This window comes from Heliangelus exortis, chromosome 2, assembly GCF_036169615.1.
Source record: "Heliangelus exortis chromosome 2, bHelExo1.hap1, whole genome shotgun sequence".
Taxonomy (NCBI): domain Eukaryota; kingdom Metazoa; phylum Chordata; class Aves; order Apodiformes; family Trochilidae; genus Heliangelus; species Heliangelus exortis.
The window spans coordinates 148,969,941-148,994,511 of NC_092423.1; the positions used below are offsets into that span (position 1 = coordinate 148,969,941).

The 24,571-nt window shown below is 45.0% G+C and overlaps 1 protein-coding gene across 1 annotated transcript in view; it reads left to right on the top strand.

Annotated features, from left to right (window-relative positions):
- Nucleotides 1-24,571, top strand: part of ADGRB1 (adhesion G protein-coupled receptor B1) — a 295,541-nt gene that overhangs the window by 210,799 nt on the left and 60,171 nt on the right. Inside the window, exon 18 of the mRNA XM_071736934.1 lies at nucleotides 9,809-9,950. Coding sequence (XP_071593035.1) covers nucleotides 9,809-9,950 — 142 coding nt within the window. The remainder of the gene's footprint in view (nucleotides 1-9,808; nucleotides 9,951-24,571) is intronic.

Here is a 24,571-nt window from a genome sequence, read left to right on the forward strand (position 1 = left end):
GTTTTCAGTGCCTGCATTTCAAGGCTTCTTCTGGAGCCATGGAGCAGGGATGTAAAGAGGAAAAAGTGCTCATGAATTAGCCACATGGTCTGGATTTTAGAGTCCAAAACCCAGGAGGCTGCCAATGTTGGGAAACCTCTCCAGTGGGATTGTGATGGGAATCATTACAGCTCAGCATCAGCTGTATTTGTGGTGGCTGAAAAGATTATCTGCAGATAATCTTACTGGTATTTAGCCAGCCATATGTTTTATTTCAATGGTAATATGGATTTCTCTCTGTGCTTTAACATTGTTTATGTTAATTAAGGCTTCAGACTGGATGCTGCATATGGGCTGTTTAATTTTTTTTTTTTTTTTTTTTTTTTTCTGGGGCTAATTTGCAGCTAGCAAAGTAACCTTGTCCCCTGCAAAATGCTCCAATGTAGTTACCTATGATTATGAATTCCAAGCAAAGGTCTTGATTTTAACTTCCTTATCACTTTCTCTCCCTGTCCCTTCCTGACCTACGCATACACAAAAAAAAAGAAAAAGACCTGGACAAAATCCCAAATAACCTGAATTTCCCAGAGGCCATGGATCTTTTCTTAAATCACCATTGTTTTAATTTTGCTTGTGTCAATTCTGAAGAAAATCAGACAAAACCACCTGGAAATAGGGAGTGTAAAAAAGAAAAGGAAACAAACAAACAAACAACCCAACAACACAAAATAAAAACAAAAAAAAACCCCAAAACCAACAAAACCAAACTAAACCAAACCAGAACAGAAAAGACTTAATATTCCTGCTCTGTTTTCATTTTCCTTGCAGCAAGTAACTGGATCAATAGTAGGCTTTTTTTCCCTGTTTGTTCCTTTTCCCGTTCTCATTGTTTGTTTTTGTTTTTGTTTTTTTTTCTGAAGTGCTAATTTAATAATAGTTGCTAATCTGATTATTTCTTTCCCACCAGCAGAAAGTTTTGTTCAGTGCCAGGTCTGTGCTGTCAGGGTGGAGGTGAGAAAAATGGCATCAATGCCAACCAAAAGTCCTAAGCAGAGAGAGATAACTCAGCAGTTTTCTGAACTGGAGATGGATCCAGAGTGGATTCAGAGTGGATCCAGACCTATTTTTGCCTTTCTTTCCCTGGGAAGAATCCAGGGAAATCAGCTAAAGGATGTGTGGATGCATTTATTGACTGGGAGCTGCTCAATAGCTTCAAGAGGAGATGATTTCTTCAGAGTCTGGAGCTCTAATGGTGCCTTCTTACAGGACTTTGCACCTCCTTTGTGTGCCTCAGTTTCCCTGTCATGGAATCATAGAGTGGTTTGGGTTGGAAGGGACTTCTTAAAGTTCTTCTGGTTCTGGGGCACTCTGTGCTGGGTTAGGAAGTGGCTGGAGTGCCAGGCCCAGAGAGTGGTGCTGAACGGTGCTGATCCAGTTGGTGGCCGCTCACCAGTGGTGTCCCCCAGGGATCAGTGTTGGGCCCAGTTTTATTTAATATCTTTATTGATGATTTAGATGAGGGGACTGAGTCCATCATCAGCAAATTTGCAGATGACACCAAGCTGGGGGGGAGTGTGGATCAGCTGGAAGGCAGGAGGGCTCTGCAGAGGGACCTGGACAGACTGGAGAGTTGGGCTGATCCCAACGGGATGAGGTTCAACATTCCAAGTGCCGGGTCCTGCACTTTGGCCACAACAACCCCATGGGGAGCTCCAGGCTGGGCACAGAGTGGCTGAGAGCAGCCAGGCAGAAAGGAACCTGGGAGTCTGGATTGCCAGGAAGCTGAACATGAGCCAGCAGTGTGCCCAGGTGGCCAAGAAGGCCAATGGCATCCTGGCCTGGATCAGGAACAGCGTGGCCAGCAGGTCCAGGGAAGGGATTCTGCCCCTGTGCTCAGCCCTGGGGAGGCCACAGCTTGAGTCCTGTGTCCAGTTCTGGGCCCCTCAGCTCAGGAAGGAGATTGAGGTGCTGGAGCAGGTCCAGAGAAGAGCAAGGAGGCTGTGAAGGGATCCAGCACAAGTCCTGTGAGGAAGGGCTGAGGGAGCTGGGGGTGTTGAGGCTGGAGAAGAGGAGGCTCAGGGGAGACCTCATCACTCTCTCCAACTCCCTGAAAGGAGGTTGGAGCCAGGGGGGGGTTGGGCTCTTTTCCCAGGCAACTCTCAGCAAGACAAGAGGGCACAAGAGGTCTCAAGTTGTGCCAGGGGAGGCTGAGGTTGGATATTAGAAAGAATTTCTTTATGGAGAGGGTGATCAGCCATTGGAATGGGCTGCCCAGGGAAGGGGTGGATTCTCCATCCCTGGAGATATTTCAAAAGAGACTGGATGTGGCACTCAGTGCCATGGGCTGGGAACTGCAGCGGGAGTGGGTCAAGGGTTGGACTTGATGATCTCTGAGGTCCCTTCCAACCCAGCCAATTCTATGATTCTATGATTCTATTCCCCTGCAGGGAGCAGGGACATCTTGGACCTGATCAGGTTGCTCAGAGCCCCATCCAACCTGAATGTTTCAAGGGATGGGGCTCCTACCATCTCTCTGGGAAACCTGTGGCAGTGTTTCACCACCCTCATTGTAAAAATTTATTCCTTAAATCTAGTCTAAATCGACCTGTTTTTAGTTTAAGCCCATTACATTTGTCCTATCAGTGAAAGCCCAATTAAAAATCTGTCCTCAACTCTCTTATAAGCCCCCAGTAAATCCTGACAAGCCACAGTAAGAACATCCTAGAACACTTTCCTCTCCAGGAGGAGAGTTTTTTAGAGTCTTTCTCCACAACAGTGGTGTTCCAGCCCTCTGATTGTTTTCCTGTCCCTCCTCTGGATCCACTCCATGTCTTTCTTGTACCAGAACAGGTACCAGAAGGACCAGAACTGCAGGTGGGATCTCAGCAGAGTGGAGTAGAGAGGCAGAATGACATCCCTCAAACTTTTATTCTTTAATGCAACCTTGGGTACAGTTGACTTTCTGCTCTGTGAACTAAATGAGGTGGATGACACTAAATTTCTTGGAAAGGGACATAGGAATAGTGCTGGAAAATCAGTTTACTACCTCGGAGCATCAGTTTTCAAGCTGAGTTACAGGGATGTCACCCAACTGGTGCCACACATCAAATTCATAGAGACAGAAGTGCCTGGTTTTTCTCAGAGGATGAGTTTTGCTCCACCAAAGTCTAGACTGACTTGTTGGATACGTGAGATGTCTCCCTGGATTTTCAGTAGCACAACTGGGAGCTCAGCCTGGCTGTGAATCAGTGGATTGATCACAGAAAAACAAGATGGATAATAGGATGACCCTTGTGAAAGAGTTTTGAAGCTCTTATTCAGTTCTTAGCAAGGTCTAAACTCACTAAAGCATGATTACTGCTCTGGCACTGACAGAGTCCAAAACTTCCAAAAGCAACTTGAAGTCTATGGATAAATTTTAGCTCATATTTAGCTTAGCATTTAAATAATTTCTCTGTTTACTTATCTTGTAAGTGTCTGTTTTAGAAGCAAATCAAAGCTTTTTAAAAATTTTTAATTTATTTTTATTTAATGGTACTCTTATTTCAAAAAGTGTAATTTTTTTATGTCTTTTTTTTTTTTTTTTCTGGGAACCATCTACTTTTTAATCCCACCCTGAGGTCCTGTGGCTCCAACACACTTGCCGTGGAAAAATGATTGCCCTTTTTCTTTCTTTTTTTTTTTTTTTTTTTTTTTGTCCCAAGCTATTGTGCAGAGCCAAAGTGTTTGAAAGGCACTCTGGGGCAGCCTTTGGCTGGAAATGAAAATTGCTTTTGGGAATCCCACAAAAAGGATTAACTTTGACTTCATCTCTGCTTCGTTCCCCAAATTAATAATCAATCTGCCAGCTGGCCCCATGCCAAGCACTTGGATGACCTGCCTGGTTAGTTGGGGGGGAGGAATGGCAAGAAATATCAGAGAACCACAGAACCATTCAAGCTGGAATAAAACTCTGGAGATCTATTGCATTATTTAAGTCTTAAATATATATATATATATAAAAATATACATCATTTTTAAAAATCTGGTTCTGATCCATAGCTTTTCCCACAACATTTGGGCAAATTCCTCTTCAGATCAGTATTTCTATTTAAGAAAGTCCTTCAGCATGTGCTTAGCTCCTGGTTAAATCTACAAGACAGTGTTTAATTGCTTTTTCCCATCAAGTGCTCAGCTCATGTTCAGAGCCACGTTGTAACATATGGTGAAACATTTTCTTGGGGAGCATCACTGGAATTACACTGGAGATAAATCTGACCAGAAACATCAGAGACTAAACCAGCTCCTCAGGTTTCCTGCTAACCTTCCCAGTACAATGTTTTTTCACCAATTTGCTTTGGGGATTTCCCCAGTTCCTCTTTGAAGGGTTTGTAACCAGTCTGACTCCACTGTTCTCTAATATTCTGCCCATGTTTTTCCCTTTAGTAGAGTTTCTCTTTCCTTCCCCCCCCCCCTCCCTTCTCTCTCAAGAGTGCCTGGAAATAATTCTGCTCCTTTATTACTGTACCTGCATTCAATATTTGTGAGTAATTCAAATTCTGCTCTTTTGCTTGGCCACCGAGCTGTGAGCCTGGGGTTTTCCATCACAAACTCAGCATCCTTTCCTGCAGAATTTAAGGTTTTGCTGAGAAGACAAAGTGTCAGCTCTGGTCTACAGATAAAAACCTCTACACACAGCCAGGCAGACACAAACAGGAGCACATGTTCCTTCCCTCCTGGACCTGTTCATTAATATCCCATTTCCTTCTACATAATGAAAGCATTTTACATTCAAATATGCCATAATCCTTTTTTTTTTTTTTTTTTTTTTTTTTTTATAGTACCCCTAGCTTGCAATTTCATCAAGTCACAGACTGGGTAATCTGGGAATGACCCCACAGTCCTGGGTCTCAGTTCAAGCCTTCTTCAAAAAATCTGGCATGGGAAAAGTCAAGATCAGAGAATCACAGAATAGTTTGGGTTGGAAGGGACCTTAAAGATCGTTTTGTTCCAACCCCTTTGCCATGAGCAGGGACACCTCCCACTAGAGCAGCTTGCTCAGAGCTTCATCCTATTTTTTTTTTATTTTTTTTTTTTTGGTAACAGATCCCAGTGGAACAGTGATTGAGGCATTTAGGATTTGAGGTTTGCCCTGACCACGGACACAACCCATTAGGTCTCCCCTGATGGTTTTAAACACAACATCTACAGCAGATGGTGCTGGACAGGTTTAAATATTCCATAGCCAAAATCACAAGTCTGGAATTATTCACACCATTTTATTTCAAAGCATATTTTGTGATTTTGAAGCCTTCCAGTTGCAACTGAAGCCCATGGGTTTTGGGGAGTTTGTCAGCAAGCAAGTGGGCGAGAAATTTATCTTAAAATATAGAAGCAGAGTATCAATCTGGGCAGTCAGAGGACAGTCCTCTACCTACAAATATCTTCTCCCAACCCAATTCCAAACCATGTCCCAACAGGGTGCAGAGATGTTCTGGTCAAAAAGATCACAGGGCAAAGAGAATTTCCAAGTTTTGGAAAGAGAAAAGATAATTTCAAAGTTTTGCAAAGAGAAAAGATAATTTCAAAGTTTGGCAAAGAAGAAGGAAAGGAGGAGAGAATTTCTTTTTCCTAGGAGTCATAAAACCAGAGGAATGGATGTGGTCTTTGGAGCACCCAGCACTTGAATATTCTGAGTAGTTTAATAACTGGTGATAATCAATCAATAATCAGTGGTAGTAATGAAAGCCAGGGTTTCATTATCTATTAAATGGTATAGTTGGACTTGTTCTGTGGTGATTTATATCAAGTTTCTGACTCAGCACATCCCCCAGCACCCATCCTTTCTGTGATTTATAGCAGCTTTTAAAGTAAAAACTGGATGGCTTTGATCCAGTTGATTTCTTTGAATCCAAGAGGATAAATAAACAGGCATCAGACCAGATCTTAAAAGAGGCAAAGGGCAGTTCTTACAACTTTTTATTTATTTATTTATTTTGCCTAGATAGGACTTTGTGCTCTTGCTGCATGTGCATCTAGAAATGGACATCAGGCAGTGACAAGTGTGGATTTGACCCTGGATAAAATTTATTCTGATGTTTTATTCACTGCTGTGCTGTCAGCTTTTCTGCCACGAGAGAATGAGATCAAGCTGAGTGTCTAGGGAGTGTTATTTGTTTTCTGATCCCTTCCCTGGGGTTTCTTGGTTTGGTAGGCTTCCTGATTTCTTTTTTTTCTTTTTTTTTTTTTTTTTTTCTTGGTTACTTCTGTTGATGCATGGCCCAGATCTGTCCTGGTCTGGTAAATGAGTAAAGCCAGAGTTTGAGGATTGAAAGTGATGTTCAGGCAATTGTATTCACACATTTCAAGAGAGTTCAAACAGCTTGGGGGCAGGAGGTGTACAGAAATGTCAGTGTACATCTATTTGCTGCTTTCAGAATGATGACTTTGAGCACGGGTATTTGCTGTAAAATCCTGCTCAAGCAAACAAGCAAAAAAGTTAAGGGTAACTAGGAGTCCTTTTAAGAACACTTTTCTGGGTATCTGCAAGCCCATCAATGAAAACTTAAAAAAAAAAAAAAAAAAAAAAAAAAAAAGTAACTAAAGAAAAGCAAAGAAGCAAACAAACAAACAAAAAAAGCCAACCACAAAAAAAAAAAAAAAAAAAAAAAGTCAAAAAGAAAAAAAGTCAAAAAGACAAAAAAACACCAAACTTGTCTTTGCACTCCAGCAAAGACAAATAAACCAGTACCTACAAAAAAATAACAGCAGTCTGGTTTGAAAAGAGATACTGACAAAGGATAAATTAATAGCAAGCAATTTGAATTAAAACCTAGAAAAAAAAAAAAGAAGAAAAAAAGAAGTATGCAAGAATTGTATTGTTCAGGATGGTTAAAATGAATAAAAAAGAAAAGTTATGCAAAACCCAAACTAATTCCTAATGGCATTGGTTTGTTACTAGCTCGAAATGACAGATTTATTTATAATAATGCAGAGATTTCAACAAATGCCTGTATTCTGTAATTGGAAGAGAGCCTGGTTACTTAATCCCCATCACAAGCTAATGAAATACTTTTCATTACCCCAGCAGCTAGAAAACATGCTATACATCATCCAATAAAGTGAGACATTTTTAAGAGAAAAAAAAAAGACAGAGTCATTTTGCTTGCAAAGGTTTTAAAAGAGGAGGCTGAGGTTAACTGGGGCTCATTGCTCTTTAGTAGAAGAGGGGTGGAAATGCTCCCAAAATCTGGAGAGGGGTGAAGGTGTCTGTAGCACCTCTGTCTCACATCTTTTAGGCACAGGAACACAGCAGCTGATAGGGGATCCAAAAAAAAAAAAAAAAAGGATTGTGGGTAATATTATGATTATAATTGAATAATAGCAGACTCATTAAAACAGAGAAAATAATAGCAATCAACTTCTGGAAAATAGATCTTGTCAAGCTGAATGAATCCTTTGTAGGGGAATATCTGACTGGCTGGTGGAGTCTGAGTATTTATTTTTATTTGTACACATCTTAAATAAGGCTTTTGTCTGGGGGACCATGAATAAACAGAACCAGTGGTTTATACACTTCTTGGAAATATAGGTGGTACATATAGGGTCCTTTCCAGTCCTTTCCAAGAAGGGTGTTGGGGAATTCCAGAAGGTGGATGGAAAAGACCAGAGAATGATGCCTTGATTCTGAGGGTCTCCAAGAGAAAATGTGATTTAATTCAGTGTAGAGTATCTGAAGAGCTGACTGTGCAGGGGAGACAGATTTATGTCCCATCAGCTGGAGGGACATGAAGGAAGGTCCAGATATTTAGAAAGGCCTGGCTGGATGTCAGGAAAAAAAAAAAAAGCAAATAAACAAACCCAACCTTCTTCTGGATTGTGTGTTGCTGAGTAAAATCAGTTTGGATTTATTTTAGTGGTTTGGTTTATTTTAATTTCATTTAATTTCATTTCACTTAATTTCATTTTATTTTATTCTATTTCCTTTTGAAAACTGATTTAATTCAACACACTGATAATTCAGGAAGGCTCAGTGCCCTGTGTTAAAGTGGATCCAAGTGGATAATCACAACAGAATCCACAGCATCAGTTGATGCTCTGGTGTCCTGGTGGTACCCAGCCCATTTCTTGCAGAGTGATTGAGGGAGGTGGAAGGAGGCTCTGTGCTTGCAGGAGGGATGGGTCAGTCAAGACCTGCAAAAAACTTTGCAACTCATAAATCTCTGCTGGAGTCAGCAGTAAGGAGAAGTCCAGGCCATCTGTGATGCACCTCAGGCTGCTGAGCAGCTTGGCTCCATCTGGAGCTGCCTTGAGGATGCTGCTGGCATTTTTGCCTAGGTCTGCTCCTCTGAGGATGCTCAGAGGAGGAGAGCAAACAACTTACACCCCTTGTTCCTCCAGTAAGGGTTTATGGCCCTTTTGCTCTTCCTCTACACCTTGTCCCAGGCTTCCAGTGAAGCCCAGGTTTTCTGCATGGATCCTGACCTTCTCCTCATCCTTTGCATCTCTGCACTTGGTCTCCAGATTTGCACCCTGTGGGTGGCCAGGTTTCAGGAGAGTGGTCTGGACATGACACAGAGGAAATGGGTGGAAAATGGTTGCACTTTTTTGGGGTGATGGCTGCATCCCAGGATGTGAAGCAGAGCTTAGCCCTTTGTGGAGATGGGGTTGCAATAACATTTCCCAATTAAACCTTTCCCATGGGGCCTTTCCCACCTACGACCTCTTTCCCATTCTCCTGCTCTTTCCCAACCTTAAAAGATGCCCTGAAAAAGCAAGGAATCTCTCCCTTCCATCTCTTGAGGTCCCTCTGGCCATGAGATCATGAACTGCCCAGAGGTTTTTTTTTTGGGGGGGGGAGTCTCAGGGAGGTCCTGTCATGGTCTATGGTGATCCTGGTTCCAGAAATCTTTGGGAGTGGAAGGAGAGTGGGGAGGGAAAGCTTGGGGTGGGGGAAAGCATCTGTGGAGCAATTGGGAGGGCTTTTAGGGAGGTAGAAAAATTTGGGGGAGGTGTGAGGGAGGGTAATTAGTCTGGGTGAATTACCCTTGTAGGGATCATTGGCTGGGGGAGGTCTGTATGGAGGGAAGGGTGTGAGATAAGGAGGATATGTTCATATGGGATGGAGGGAAGTTGTGTGGGGTGTGGGGCAGGGCTATGAGGGTCAGTGAGGTGTTTAGAAGGTCTGTGGTATGGGTCTTTAGGGTTATGCATCCATATATGGGGTATTGGGGGCAGGGCTATAGGGCCAGAGAGGTGTCTGTGGGATGTATGGGGTTATAGGGTTATGCATCCTTATATGGGGTTATGTCATAGGGCTATGAGGTTATGCATCCAGGTAGTGGGGGTGGGTGGAGAGGGCTTTAGAAAGTGCACAGGGGATTTGTGGGGTAGGAATATAGGGTTATGCATCCTTATATAGGGTGTATGTCATAGGACTATAGGGTTCTGCATCCATGCAGTGGGGGGGTGGGTGGGAGAGGGCTATAGAAAGTGCATAAGGGATTTTGTGGGGCAGGGCTATAGGGTTATGCATCCTTATAGTGGTGGTGTGGGACTGTATGGTTCCGTGTACATGGGCTACGGGCTTAGGGGGGGTGTATATGGGGAGAGTGGGATGTCGAAGGGGGATGGAGAGGGGGGAGGACCAGCCCTAGGCTCAGACCCAGAAGATCCCGGTCCGGATTATGATGGTGGGATGGGGGTTAGGGATGACCGGTGGGGGTGTTGGGGGAGGGATGAAGGGGGAAGGGGAGGTGTGGATGCAGAGGGGGACGCGATGCCCTCTCCCCGCCCTGACGGCCGCTCCTCTCCCTCTCTCCCCGCTCCACCGCCCCGTCCCTCCCTCCAGCAGAGCCTCCGCCTCCGCCTCCCCGCCCGGTGCCTGGTCCTGGCGCGGCTGCCGAACGGTCCCGCTCGACGCCTCCCGGACCAAGTGTCTGTGTGACCGGCTCTCCGCCTTCGCCATCTTAGCCCAGCTCAGCCCCGACATGGTGAGTCCCTCCGGAGGGAGGAGCAGAGAGGAGGAGGAGGAGGAGGAGGAAGGGGGACACACACACACACACGGGGTAGAAGGGGAAAATAAAGAGGGAGGGATGGGGGATGCTCCCGGGATAGAGCGGAGCATCCTCCTCGGGCGGCGTTTTGGGTACCGCGGACCTGAGCCAAGGGGCGCTGGGGACAACCCCGAGCCCTGCTGCAGTCCGGTGTCGCCGGGACCGTGGCGACACAGCGTGAGGTTTTGCAGCACCCTCCCCCCCTTCCCCGCCGCCCTTCTTCTCCCCTTCTTCTTTTTCCCCCCTTCCTCTCCCCAACCTTAACCCCGACCGCAGTTTTGGGGAGGGGGACGCGCACTGTGCTGCTTCCCCTCCTTCCTTCCTTCCTTCCTTCCATCCCTCCATCCCTGCGCTGGGCTTTTGGATATAAAAGCCACTAAACGTGGAGGGGAAAGCAACCCCGTGTTCACTCTGGTGGGCTCCCCACGCGTGAAATCTTCCCACGTGTCTTATTTAATTTATTATTTTCGGGGGTGGGGGAATAGGCAGGGGAGAAGAACCACCCCAAGCCTCCCCATCCTTTCCCTCCGTGGCTCTGCATGTCGTTTGTGTCCCCTCTCCTTGCCTCAGGGTCCTTCTTGCTACTCCACACTTTTTTTCCTTCTTTTTTTTTTTTCTTTGGGGGGTGTGAGGGGTGGGGAGACCCTGGGTAGGTTGGGATGGTGGAGGGATAGTGGAGGAGAGGAGTTGTGAAGTTTTTGGGCCACTCTTGGTGACACAAAGCTGGTGCCGCGTCTCAGACGGGGCCTCTGAAAAGAAAGAAAGAAAGAAAAAAAAAAAAAAAGTAAGGAAAAAAAAAAGTGCAAGATTCCTAGAAATTATCGCTGGGCGTCTGCACCCTCAGTCAGAGAATGGGATGGGTGCCAGGACAACAAAGACAACACCAGGGTGGTCAAAAGCAGCTTCTCTGGCTCCTCTCTTCCACCTTGCGATTTTTCGATTTTTTTTTTTTTTTTTTAAGTAGTTCATCCCTTTTTTGGATAGTTCCCAGATTCGTGGAGCAAATCCCCCCCCCTGTTCTTCTCCCCTCCACCTAGTGCTTCTCCATCTGCTTGGGCACTGGGTGTTACTGGGCCTTTGCAATTATTTACTAATTATGCCTTGCTTGTTAAATGCTGGCTTAATTCAGCAAAAGGGGAGGGGAAAGGAAGAAAGGAAGGGTGATGATGGTAAAGGGGAGGGGGGATCACATTTTCCAAGATGAAGGTTTGGTTTATTATTAGAAACACTAATGTATTTGGTCCACTAGTTACCATGGAAACAACATCTGCACTGAAGTGGTTTTAAAGAAACAGTGTTGGTTGTGTTTGTCCGGGCCCTGTTCAGGCCCAGAGCTTTGAAATGGGCTTTGAGGTGTTGGGTAGAGCTGCCCTTGGTCTCTAAAAACAACATCTCTTGAGAGAGGCACCCAACTTTTTGTCTTGGCAGAGATTTGCTGGTTGAAGGATGCTTGAAAGTAGGACCAGGACTGGGTTCCCACTTGGACAAGGCCTGGGAGGAGTTGGTTGCATGGATGCTGCCATCCTTGCACTTAGTTTCTTCCCTGCCTTCCCTCCAAGCATTCTGGGATCTGTTTGAAACCAAGGAGGTAGCCTGCTGGGCTGGTGCTTTCCAGGAGTGGCACTCATCCTTCTCAAGGTGGCCAAAAAAACAGATCAACCCAGGCCTGACAAAGTTGAGGGAGGTTGCATGGTCAGAGAGAATAAATTGTGATTTCTGCTGCAGGAATACTTTGAAGGCAAAGCCTGAAATGAACCCAGCTCAAGGTATGCAGCTGGTGAAGGGCCTCTGCTGATCTTTCTTCTGGAAGTGGGCAGAGGACCAGACAGTGTGGGAAGAGAGAAAGGAATCTTTGGCTTGGTTAAAACAGAAGTTTCTCTTGCAGAGGGCTGAGTTTTTGGTTTTCCACAGAGCTTGGTAGTAGTTAACTAAGCAGCTAGGGGGAAAAAGATGGTTAATTTGACTGCTGCATCTCCAGCTCTAGGTGTTTGGGGTGTTATCTGGTGAACACAGGGTTGGTGTTAGCCCTTTATAATCTGTGCAAGTGTTTTCTCATCTGAGTGTGAGCTTGGCTGCAGGAGGATGCATCTTCCTTTCCCCCAGGCATGTTTTATTATATCTGCAACTAATCTCTCAGCTGGTCCTTTGGGGTTTAAGCCTTAAATTGTTTCCTTCATCCTCTTTCTATCTCCGCTGGTTGCTGCTTGGGTTACGTTTTCAAAATTCATTTTTTTCCCAACCTGATGTCACCTCCTGAGGATCAGGATGGGCCCTTTGGCCGTGCTGGGTGGATAGTTGGGACCTGGCTACCTCCTGAATCTCCCCACTAAGCAAAATCCAAAGGTTTGTTGATTCTTTGGAGTGGTGTTCATTCAGGTTACCAACCTCAATTTCCTGGCTGGGTGTCATTCTGAGCAAGCCCATGTTGCCTCCCTTCCCAGAGGTGGCATCTCGTCATCGTTGGTGTCTGCGGTGGTGACATTTATGGTGCAGTTTTTCATGTGCCTTTGGAGCTCTCAGGACAAGAAGCTCCGTCCTCCTGTGTCATTAATATTATTTATTGCTATAAATCTCCTTTCTGGAGTCTTTGGCCCTGGCAGGTTGAAATATTTGTAACCCTGGGATGGGCACAGCTTCTTTGCTTCTTTGCAGGAAAGACTCGTAGGGGATGACTGAGGCTGCTCAAGCAGCCAATTCAGACTTCACCAAGGACAGAGTTTCCCCAAATGAGTTGCTCATGCAGCAAGGAAAAGAAGCAGTTTTTCTTGATTTCAATGAAGGTAGGGGCTGAAAGTGCCTGGTTTGAAATTGGTTTTGGAGACAAACATCCCTAAACCGTGTGGGAGCAGCTCAAAAGCAGGAGCTGAAATTTGGCTCTTTGATTTCCCTTGGACCCTGCTTTTTTGGGGATTAGACAAGAGGAAACTTTTCACACTGGTTTGGCATGGTTGTTTGCCTATCAGGCAAGATTAAAACCTCTTAAATTAAAGAATATGGACAAGGGTTCTAGGGCCACCTTTTTAGTTTGGTTTTATACTTTTTCTAGCTTGGCAGGGCAATGGTATCGACATGTTCTGATGAGACATGGGTGTAATAGCAGTGCTAATGGAGAACAAGGGCAAAAGAAAACTGCAAAGCCAAGTGTTCAAACTGTACCTTTCCAAATAGTGGTCAGGCTGATAAAAGAGTTTTGTGGTTATGGGTTGGTGGTTTTTTTTCAGTATTTTTGGTACTCTTGGCATTTTGTTAGAGATGGGAAGGAACAAGAAGGAGAGCCTGAGGATGCAGGGGAAATCCTTTCACTCTTGGGTGTCTTATTTGAGTTGGGTCATGCTGTCTCTTATGCCCCTATAAAATCAATCAAGGTTTACTGCTTGGTTCTTGCAGCACTTAAGACCATAGTAAAACCCCAAATCTGTATCTCTGCCCTCTCCCCAATCCTTACCACCTTCATCTGAAGAGATGAGGCTGATCAGAACCAGGTATCTGAGCTCTGCTCTGATTTCTGGTGTTACTAAAGGCTGAACTCAAGGTGCTGGTGGTAAGAACTTCTGTGGATGCTGAGCATCTTAATTTCCCACTGAATTTTTTTTTAACATCTTGTCTCCAAAACATGCAAGGAAATGGTTAGCTGGTCATCCAGCACCTTTGTATTTTTGGGGGTGTATTGCAGCAAAGCAGACTGAGAACTGACTTGGAAATGTGCTGGCAAGTTGAGTGCTTGCCTTGGTGAGTGTACACAGAGAGCAGCCCTGACCCTGTCACATCCTGGAGTGTTCCAAGAGGTTTTGTTCACTGTTATCTCCACTTTGCATTGTCACCTTTCATGGTGACAACTTCTTAGCTCCTCTCTCAGAACACAACATTTATTTTTGGGGGTGTTTTTTGGGTTTTGTTTGTTTCTTTGTTTGGTTTTTAATTTTTTTTTTTTTTTTCTGAGAAAATCCCAACGTTGCGTGTGCAGCAGAGGAGAAGAAATCTTTTTTACCCTGGGGAAATAAGGAACTATGGAGAGTAGGTTTTCAGTGTAGATCTTGGCTGAGCAGGTTGTGGGAACAAAATCACCATGCAGGTCTGGTGTGATCTCACTGTATCACAGAATCATAAAATGTTAGGTTGGAAGAAACCTCAAGGATCATCTGCTCCTACCCTTCCAATATTATTACTTATATGAGATGTCTCAACATCCCATCAAGCTGAGACTTAAAACTTTCCAAAGTTGGGGAATCCACCACTTCCTCTGGGAGACCATTCCAATGTCTTACTGTCCTTAGAGTGAATAATTTTCCTCTTGTGTTTAACAGGAGTCTTCCAGGAGCAACGTGTGCCCATTGCCCCTTGTCTTGTCCATGGGACTCCTTGTCCCCATCTTCTTTGTACCCCCCCTTTAAGTACTGGAAAATTGTAGTAAGCCTTCTCAATGTTAAACAGACCCAATTCTTTAAGGATCTTGAGTATCTTGGAGTATCTTGAAGATCTTCCTTTTGAAAAGATTGTTCCCTGATATGGGAGGTCTGGGTACTTCATAGGGAGTGGTGCAAACTCAACGTGGGTTCTTTCAAGGTCCTCAAACTCTGCGTGTTTTCACTTGCATAGAGATCAGATTCAGGTTTTCCAGAAGCATGCTTTCCCCCTGGAAAAAAAAAGTTGGTGTTAAGGAACTAAAATATTTTGCACAGGTGGTGCAGTTCTGACAACATTTTGATGGGAAATTATAGCACTCTTTCATTTAGATAAGACTGGAGCACTTTATTTGGAGATGAATATTTTAACATTTATATTCTGTCTCCTCTTATCACGTGAGATTGGGAGTCTGGATAAAACCAAAAGCTTTTGCATACCTTGGGAACAGCCAGTCCTCACCTTTGCAAGAGTTTTCATGTTTTGTTAATCATGCTGCTGCTTCTTCTTCAATTTTAACTTAGATTCAAAAGTTGGACTTTTCTACTGAAGGGGGATTTTAATTTTTTCCCAAATTGAAGTCTTAAGGCATCGAAACCACTGCCAGTTTGCACAGAGGACCTAGGGAAGAGTTTATTAGACTGGTGTATCTGGGAATCTTGGCTAAGTTACAAGGCTAAGAGCTTTTTCTGTGCCTGCAAGTGAAATTGTGACCTTGGGCTAATCACTTCATTGTCTTCTGTTTCCATTTTCCCAGCTGCAGCACCCTTGGAGGTGACATCCCAGGCTATGTGTGTCCATATTTGCACATTGCCTCAAGCCTGAAGGGTGCTACAGAAAGCCCCAAGTGCTGTAATTTCCCTGACAGAGCATTAGGAGCCTCTGTTTGCTTGGTTAGCAAGAGCTGTGCCAGGGTCAATGTTGTTGAGCTGCAAACACTTGGGTTTTTGAGGCCCAAATCCTCTGCAAGCCTCCTGTGCTTGTGCTGTTGTCACCTCTTCCTTCCATCACCCTCTCCTCTCCAGGATGCAGAAGGTCTCTCAGGAGCTGAGCTCTTGCTGTGGAGCTCTTGAACTGGAAATGATTCCTAAAATTTCCTGGGGATTCGTGCTGTTATTACTGGTTTCTCCTTGGATATGGAAAAGCCAAACTGGGAGTGAAAAGGGGACACTCCAGCTGGACTCCTGCCTGTCTCAGGAGAGCTTTGTGCTGGGGTAAGGGGAGGCTGGGATGTAACTGCTGCTGGGGATTTCTCAGGTTTGCCAGTCTCCTGCTCCCCAGCAGGAGCAGCTGCTGTATTTTCTTTTCTCAGGGGTACCTTTCCCCAGGGTCTGTCACAGCCTGTAGGAGCAGGCTGTGATTCTGCAAATCACAAGCTCGTCTTTCCTTTGCTCAGCAGGGATGCTCTTTTCACTAAATCTGGTTCAGTCTCCTTGAGTTTCAGCAGGTGTGGATAGCAGGGAGAAGACTGAGCACAAACCAGCTGGGCAGACAGATTCCCCTTCCACTCTCTCTCATCATCTGATTAGGAAGCAGAGAAGACAGATTGTGGTGCCCTTAGATGGCCAAATGCTCCAAGCCCCTAGTCTAGTTCTCTCTTAAAAGAATTGGATTCTTTTTTCAAACGTGTCCTCCTAGCAGAGGGGACTGAATTATCTTCCTCCATTGTCTCTTTGCTGGTAGTCACCTGCTTTTAACCAATTGCTTCTTCATCACTGACCTGAAAGCTTTCAGGATGCAGTGCAGAGTGAATTTGGGCTGAGTCTCATTTGAGTTTGGATCAGACCAGGTATGGTTGATGCACGCTGGGTTTTTAGAGGAAGGGGATTGCTGATAGAGCTCATTATGCTCTTCAGGTGCCAGATAGTAAAAAAAACCCTGGGTTTGTCATTTTAATGGGAGATGGGAGTGGAGATTGTCACTGCTATATACTGTACAGAGGTAGCTAAGAGGGTATCCCATCATCAAGTAAGTGGCGTTTGAACACAAAACCAGGAAAGGAATCAGAGATGAGGGGAAAAGGAAATCCCTTTCTGTTCTGTGCTTCTAGGAGAGAAAACACTTGAGTATATTGGAAAAAAAAAAAAAAAAGGCAGGTAGCACATAAGGTAATAATAGGAGGATTTGGCTCAGCATAATAAGCAGTCAACCAGCATCCCCCCTCCTTTGCAACTGTCTGCGGATTATTCAGCTGGCTGTCGAGCCAGTGGGTAGTTGGATAGATGCTCAGAGCTGACAGCTTCCCTCCCCTGAGTTTCTGCTCCATCTTTGTGGATTCACTCGGGTCTTTTTAACTCCTGACAAAACTCCAGGCAGTGGGATTGCAGCAGCGTGGGGCTGCAGCTCTTCCCCCACGAGCCTGAGCCAGAGAGCTCCGCACAGCCCTGGCAGTGACTCTTCTGCAGGCGAATGCTGCATCACTCTGGATCTCTTCATCTGAAGGGAAACGTGGGAGAGGAAGATGATCAGGTGGCTGGGAGCTTAAAACCTTTGTGAGATTCAGTGCTTCTAGCATGAGTAAGATCAAGCCAAATTCACCTTTCAGTGTAAAGGCAAGGGCAGTGCTGGCATTATTAACCGAGTGACCCCAGGAGCACACCGGGGCTGAGCTTAGTCCCTTGTCTTCAGCTGAAATTAAAAACTCACCATGCACGTCTGGAATACTGCATGTCCAGGCATTCCTGAGGGGTTTGGTGATTATTTTGAGCTGCAGTGCTTAATGGCTTGTTGCCATGAAGGCAGCTTAGCAAGTGTGACAGCTGCCCTATCACCCTGCCACAGCTTACTGCTCTGTTAAAGGAGGTGTAGATTTAAGCCAGGACACCAGGATCTTTCCAGTTTCTGCTTCCTCCTTTCCTAAGAGCTGAGAAAAGCAGCTCTCAGACTCAGTATGTGCAGAGTTGAGCCACTGAGGGCCAGAAGTGTGAACAAATGGGGTAAGTGGGACCTCTCTGGGATGCTCTGCAGGATGACTGGTACGGGATGGGAACGTGGGAGAGGATGATGTGTTAGAGATGTTTGGTGTGGTACCTCCAAGCTAATGGTGAGCTGAGGTGAGCTCTGTGAGGTGGTCTGATTCTTTTGTCAGGTATTTTATATATCATATCATATATATATCATATATGTATTATATGATATTTTGTCAGGTATGAGAAAAAAATGACGGAAATGAGGATGATATTCTTCAAATAGGTAGAAAAGTAGCTGTGGAAAGGGAGGGATTCTCGGTCTCCTGGGGGGCTGGACTCAAATTGCAGGAAGAGTTAATTTAGGCACAAGGGAAAAACCTCCTGGCTGAGATGATAGTTAAACACTGAGAACCTAGTCCCAACCAGCAAAGGTTTTCTTGAACAGGCTGGGGATGGTTTAGATGCTCTCAGGCAGGCAAGTGGGTGAGCTGAGCTTGTCAGGTCTTTTCCCACCCTCTTGCCTGGGATTCTGTAAACCAGGTGACACCTTTGTAGCTGTAAAAGAGAGAAATGTATGTAAATGAGAGAATGTAAAAGAGAGAAATGTGGCATGTTGCTGGGAGGTTAAGGCCAGGTTGGATGGGGCTATGTGTAACGGGGTGTAGTGGAAGGTGTCCCTACCAAAGCAGGGGTTTGGAACTGGATGGTCTTTTAAGTCCCTTCCAACCCAAATGGTTCTGTGATTTCATGAGGTGGAGGAGGAGGATGAAGGCAGATGGGGAACCTCTGGTGGTCTAGGGGGTGTATTTGGAAAAATCACAGGATCTGCCCACAACTGGAGGGCCAACCTTGCCTGCTTTCCATATCCAGCTGTAGCTGTTGATCCACTGTTAGTTGATATTTATTAGCTCACGTCCCTGTGCTACCTCACCCTGTTGCACTTTATCCAGTAGTAAATGATATTGCCTATTTATTTAAGAAAAATACAGGTCAGCTCTGTCATCTGAGAGCATCTTTTTACCCTGTATTTAAAGATTTCTATTAGCATGTTTTGTTTTCTTATTTAACCTTCTTTAGCCAAAAAGCTAAAAAATTCAACTGGATTTTGGATACTGGGAACTGATCTTAAAAGAGTAGAAGAGTGGAGCTGGTAGGTTTTGAGTTTTTGATAGAGGAATCTTAGGTCTTACTTGGCCTGCTGGGTCACCTTGGGAAGCTTAGCTACAGAGCAAGTCTTCAACAACCTGCTCAGTGCTGAACAAGCCCTTTCCCCAAAAAGAGGAGTGAAAGACAGCTGAGATTCCCAGCTGAACTACAAGGATTCTCGGATAGGGGTGGGAGTGGGAGCCCATGTAAACAGCACGAGGGCATTAGTCATAGTGATCCGCATGAAGTCGTGGCACATCTGCTGTTGTCAGGATTGTTTTGCAGGCATTGCACCATGCTGGGTTTTATAGAGGAGGTTTAAAGCACTGGAGAGCTTTCTAGGTGCCTTTTTGAGGAGCTTCTCCCAAGGCAGAGGGCGGCGTGGGAGATATCACAAAGGCGCTGGTTTGAAAATGGTAACAAGTGGGTGATGGAGGCTGAGTTTCCCGGGCTCATCAAGGGTGGGAATCAGCACATTAGTGCTAATTGAGATTCTTTTCCTTCTCAAAACATTTGGAAGACTAAGTACATTGTGTTGGAAGAGTATTTTGAAAGGAACAGTGTTGCTTGTCTTTCTTCTGCACACGTCTCCATCTCCATAGTACTTTGACCTGGGAAAATCCGTTTTCCCAGGATCATGGAATCATAGAATTGGCTGGGTTGGAAGGGACCTCAGAGATCATCAAGTCCAACCCTTGATCCACTCCCGCTGCAGTTCCCAGCCCATGGCACTGAGTGCCACATCCAGGCTCTGTTTAAATATCTCCAGGGATGGAGAATCCACCCCTTCCCTGGGCAGCCCATTCCAATGGCTGAGCACCCTCTCCATAAAGAAATTCTTTCTAATGTCCAACCTAAACCTCCCCTGGCACAACTTGAGACTTCTTGTGCCCTCTTGTCTTGCTGAGAGTTGCCTGGGAAAAGAGCCCAACCCCCCCCTGGCTCCAACCTCCTTTCAGGGAGTTGGAGAGAGTGATGAGGTCTCCCCTGAGCCTCCTCTTCTCCAGCCTCAACACCCCCAGCTCCCTCAGCCCTTCCTCACAGGACTTGTGCTGGATCCCTTCACAGCCTCCTTGCTCTTCTCTGGACCTGCTCCAGCACCTCAATCTCCTTCCTGAGCTGAGGGGCCCAGAACTGGACACAGGACTCAAGCTGTGGAAGGACAGAGGTGATTGGTTATCATCATTCTCCTCTCTTCAGCATCATTGTCCTCTGAAGGACAGAGATGCTTGGTAATCCTCAAGCCTATTCCATGGAAGAGCCATCCCTGTGCTGTGCTGCTCCTGTGTGTCCAGGGAAAGCTGTTGAGAGCCAGGGAGGGGCTGAGAATCCCTTCCCTGGACCTGCTGGCCACGCTGTTCCTGATCCAGGCCAGGATGCCATTGGCCTTCTTGGCCACCTGGGCACACTGCTGGCTCATGGTCAGCTTCCTGTCAATCCAGACTCCCAGGTCCCTTTCTGCCTGGCTGCTCTCAGCCACTCTGTGCCCAGCCTGGAGCTCCCCATGGGGTTGTTGTGGCCAAAGTGCAGGACCCGGCACTTGGCCTTGTTGAACCTATTTTAGGTAATTTTGGAAAGCTGCTTCATCAATGAGCCTTGTTGTGCTCTGGCCAAAGGCTAAGGTTGCCCTTCAGTTGCCATGGAGTAAGACATGGAAATGAACTTACTATTGGTTTTTTATTTTTTTATTTTTTTTTTTTTTTTTTTAATACATAAGTATCTACTAATTTAAACCAAAACTGAAGCAGTTTCTGAAAGGTTTGTGCCTTTCATACTTTCCTTATCTATGAACAGCTGAGTCAACAAATCCGCTGGCAAGATTTTGGCAGTAACAGCAATCTTCAAGCAAAAAGGGGCAACATGCACATAAAAAAAATGTCAGGCTTGCAGTTTAGAATCATAGAATCACAGAAAGGGTTGAGTTGGAAGGCACCATAAAGCTCATCCAGTCCCAACCCCTCTGCCATGGGCAGGGACACCTCCCACTAGACCAGGTTGCTCCAAGCCCCATCCAACCTGGTCTTGTACAATTCCAGGGATGAGGCAGCCACAGCTTCCCTGGGCAACCTGGGCCAGGGTCTCAGCATCCTCACAGTGAATATTTGAGCTTGAAATTTCTCTCTAAATCTTAGAAGCTTCCAGTTAGGAAACTGGGATGCTGCTGTGTGTACAAATAATCAGTCAAAATTCAGCCTGCAGCTCGAGTGCTGACTCCCTGCCTGCCCTACTAACCCAAAGGATAAACATAAAATTGAGATGGAGAGATGGAGAGCAGTATTTATTCAATATAAATATATTGAATATATTCAATAAATCTTTGAGATCAATATTACTTTGCTCTTTTCCCACAAGCAACACAATGCTTTCATTTTTCATGACAAATTGTTCCTTTTTTTTTTTTTTTTTTTTTTTTTTTTCTCTCTTTTAAATACAGCAAGTATGTCAGCCATTCCCCAGATAGGGAAAGTCCTACTACTGGGGACAGTTTTGGTCTTGTTTATATCATTTGCTACAGCTGTAAATCCAGGGTCTGTTATACTTTTACTTCCCAATCACTCAGCTATGAATGAGATGGGCACTGGGGCCAGAGGCTGATTCCTTGAGTTCTGCTTTGAGATCCCTGTTCCATGCAGAGGGAATAAACACCTGGAACTCTCCAGCTGTGGATTCCACATGTAGGAATTTGCTGGGCTCTTCAGATTACAATGGGAATAAAGCTGTCATTGCCATCATAACTGTATAGAGATCACCTGCTAAATGGCTGAAATCCCTTTTTCTCCTTTTCAGAGGTGAGCTCCTGAAAGCCTCTGAGGAGTGGTGATGAGCTGGAAACATCTTTTACTTCAAGTTTTTTGGGTGAACCATTTTTTACTTCAAGTTTTTTGGTCAGGAGCCATTACCAGTGTAGGGTTCCTCAGTGGCTGAACAGTAAGAAGTAGGAATCTCTGCTTGGGTCATTCAGGAATCCCATCTGCAAAGGGATTGAATAAAATCAGAGTTTAAGAGCTGTTTTAGGGGTGGCTCAAGTGGTCTTTGCTCAAGTCTTCAGAGCTTTGGATGAAGCTTTTTTTTTCAGGACTGGTCTTCAGCCAGCAAGGATTTTAGCAGAGGAAAGGGATGACAGGCATTTGTTTTCCATGGCAGCAGGATGACAGGAGCATCTTTGGCAGAAATCTTCTTCCAGGCATCATGGCCTCATCCTTACTCCTCATCCAGGTCTCTCCCAAGGGCAGGATGTGTAGGCATGGGAGAGATAAGCATTGGCCATGCTGTGGGGAGAGCTGCCAGGCTGGCATCACTCATCAGCCTGACATTGATGAAGTCAAACAAACGTCGGGCTGTTTGGGAATAATTTGGTGAAATGCTGTCTCCTGGCATGGCACCAAAACGCTGCTTAAATCAGGGTAAACACAGTCTGGATTCCACCCTCCTTTTCCCTTCTCAGGCTGCCATGGAGTTATTTTAACTGTGTGTAAATCTCTCTGCAAGGTGCTCTGGGAAGTTACTAGAGATGAGGGCATGCTTGGGAAACCAGGGCAAGATGGCAGTGAAAGAACCTGCTTGTAAATGAGTTATGGACTTTGAATTATTATCCTTTGTGGAGTACACAGAAGAGACAATTCCAGGGAGAAGGTAGCAGTAAAAAGACTAATTTTTATTATTTTTGGAGCATATGTCCCTATTCTAAAATAATACTTGTAATGGTAATAATAATAATAATATCCATGGCAAAAGCAGCTCTAGCACTGCCCTGTGCCTGCTTTTTAACTGTCATAATTCTCCTTGGCTGTGTCTTATCTTGTGTCAAATAGCAATGTCCAGCTGTGGTCCAGGGGATGGCATGATCCAGGCAGTATGGTCAAGAGCCTTCTGTGTTGAACAATAAATTTGTATGAATATTATCTGTGCTGTGACACTTCACCTCAGGACAATGGAGTGAGTCCTGGGCCATTTTATTTTCTAACACTGCCAGAGAGGGGTAGAAATTTGCTGTTTGGTGTCTCAGAAAGGGAGTGTGTGTGTGACCAGAAATGGGCTATTTTGATTATTACCAGCTTTATTGTGGAAAATAGTTCTATTTTCTCTTCAAGGGCAAGGCTGAAACAGATGAAGTGTTACCATCTGTAGGAAAAGCAAAGATGTAAAAACCAGACACACCATCTGGCCAGCTCACAAACAGTTAAGGCAAAAGCTCTCTCTCCTCTCTCTTCTCCATCCCTCCCCATGTTAATATTGCTCAGCAGAGATTGAGATCCTGGTGTTTGATTGTCTTGATGTAGCCCTAGGAACTCCCTAAGGCATTTGCACATATCAGAAATCGAAGCTGAATTAAATCTTTGGGAGAGAGATGGAGAGCAGTATTTATTCCCTTCCATTTCCATGGGGCCAAAATAGGCCCCTAAGAAGTTAAGATCAGTGTTTGCCATCTAAAGCAGATTGGCTGAGAGGGCTTTGAGAAGATTGACTTAAATGATGGAGCCATGTGTACAGAGCTGACCTGAGGGCAACCTGGGGATAAACAACCCCCCCTCCATCTCCTGGCTTTCTCTTCCCATGCTCAGCACAGATTCCCAAACTGCAGCTGGAAGAAGGATGTGAAGTGGCTCATGGCTAATCACAAGAAGTCATTTCTGTAGTTTGGGCAGGAAAAGTTAAGTTGGAAAAGGGGAAGGAGGGATTTGTGTATTTTAACAGCATGTGGTGTGTTTTAATTAATATTTATTTCTATTACCAATATTCCGTGAGAATGCTTAGTGGAAATATTTGGCAACTGGAGGAGAGTGGATACTAGAATTATTATGAACCTGCTCCAACCCCCCTGTCCTTCTGGCTTGTAGTTTAGAATCATAGAATCACAGAAAGGGTTGAGTTGGAAGGCACCATAAAGCTCATCCAGTCCCAACCCCTCTGCCATGGGCAGGGACACCTCCCACTAGACCAGGATGCTCCAAGCCCCATCCAACCTGGTCTTGTACAATTCCAGGGATGAGGCAGCCACAGCTTCCCTGGGCAACCTGGGCCAGGGTCTCAGAACCCTCACAGTGAATATTTGAGCTTGAAATTTCTCTCTAGATGTTAGAACATTTAGAACATGTTAGAAATTGAGGCACTGAGAGTGCAGTTTGGTGGTTGAAAGAGCAGCAGCAAAGTGACTGTGGGGTTGACACCTGGCAGGTAGAGAATGAGTCCTGTTGACTCCTGTAATTCCCTGCCAGCAGGAAGAAAATTATCCTGACAGTTCCTATTAAGGAGTGGCTGTGTGACCACTTCTCTGCCCTGAGAGCTTCATCAGGGCTGTTTACTAAATGCTGATTGCCACCTTGAATCTTGAGAGCAGGCTCAGTACCCAGTGAGGAGTTAGCAATTGTTAATAAATAGTAGCATGTTAAGTTGTCTCTCTGGGTGATTTTTGTGGGCTGTAATTACACAGAATTGCCTGTTAGACTGGCCAAATTACATTAAAAGGGCCGTCAGCTCTACAAATGGGCTCCCCAATCATGGGGGACTATTAACTTTGACATAAGAAACCTGTTGTTAGGCTATGAAGGAAGCAAAACAAGGTAGAAATCCTTAGGATTTGCCTTCCTTTCAGAAAGAAGTTGTGGAGAGATTATCAATAACTTTGCTAACTAATCTTCGTGCAGGGATGGATCTCAAAGCACCCCTCAGAGCTTAGAAGATGGGGAAGAGAAAGTTCTGGGGAGAACTCATTTATGCCTTTGATATGTAAAGTGTGAAAAGAAAAATGGAGAAAGACTTTTTTACCAGGTTTTGTTCCTGGTAGAGTTCAATTTCTTTCACAGGAGCTTCCATGATGCCAAAGCATGGATTTGTGACCAGAACAGTGTTGATAACACAGGGATATTTTAGTTATTGCTTGCACAGCATCAAAGCCTTTTCTGCTTCTCAGATTGCTCCACAAGCAAGAAGGCTGAGGGTGCAGAAGAAGTTGAGAGGGGACCAAAAGGAGGGTGGAATAACCCAGAGATGACATCAAGAGACATCATAATTACCCTTTTTTTCCTAAATCCCCATCTGCTTCGATTCTACTTTTCTCATTCAGGCTCAGACTATTCCAAACAAGAAGCCCAGAATATACTT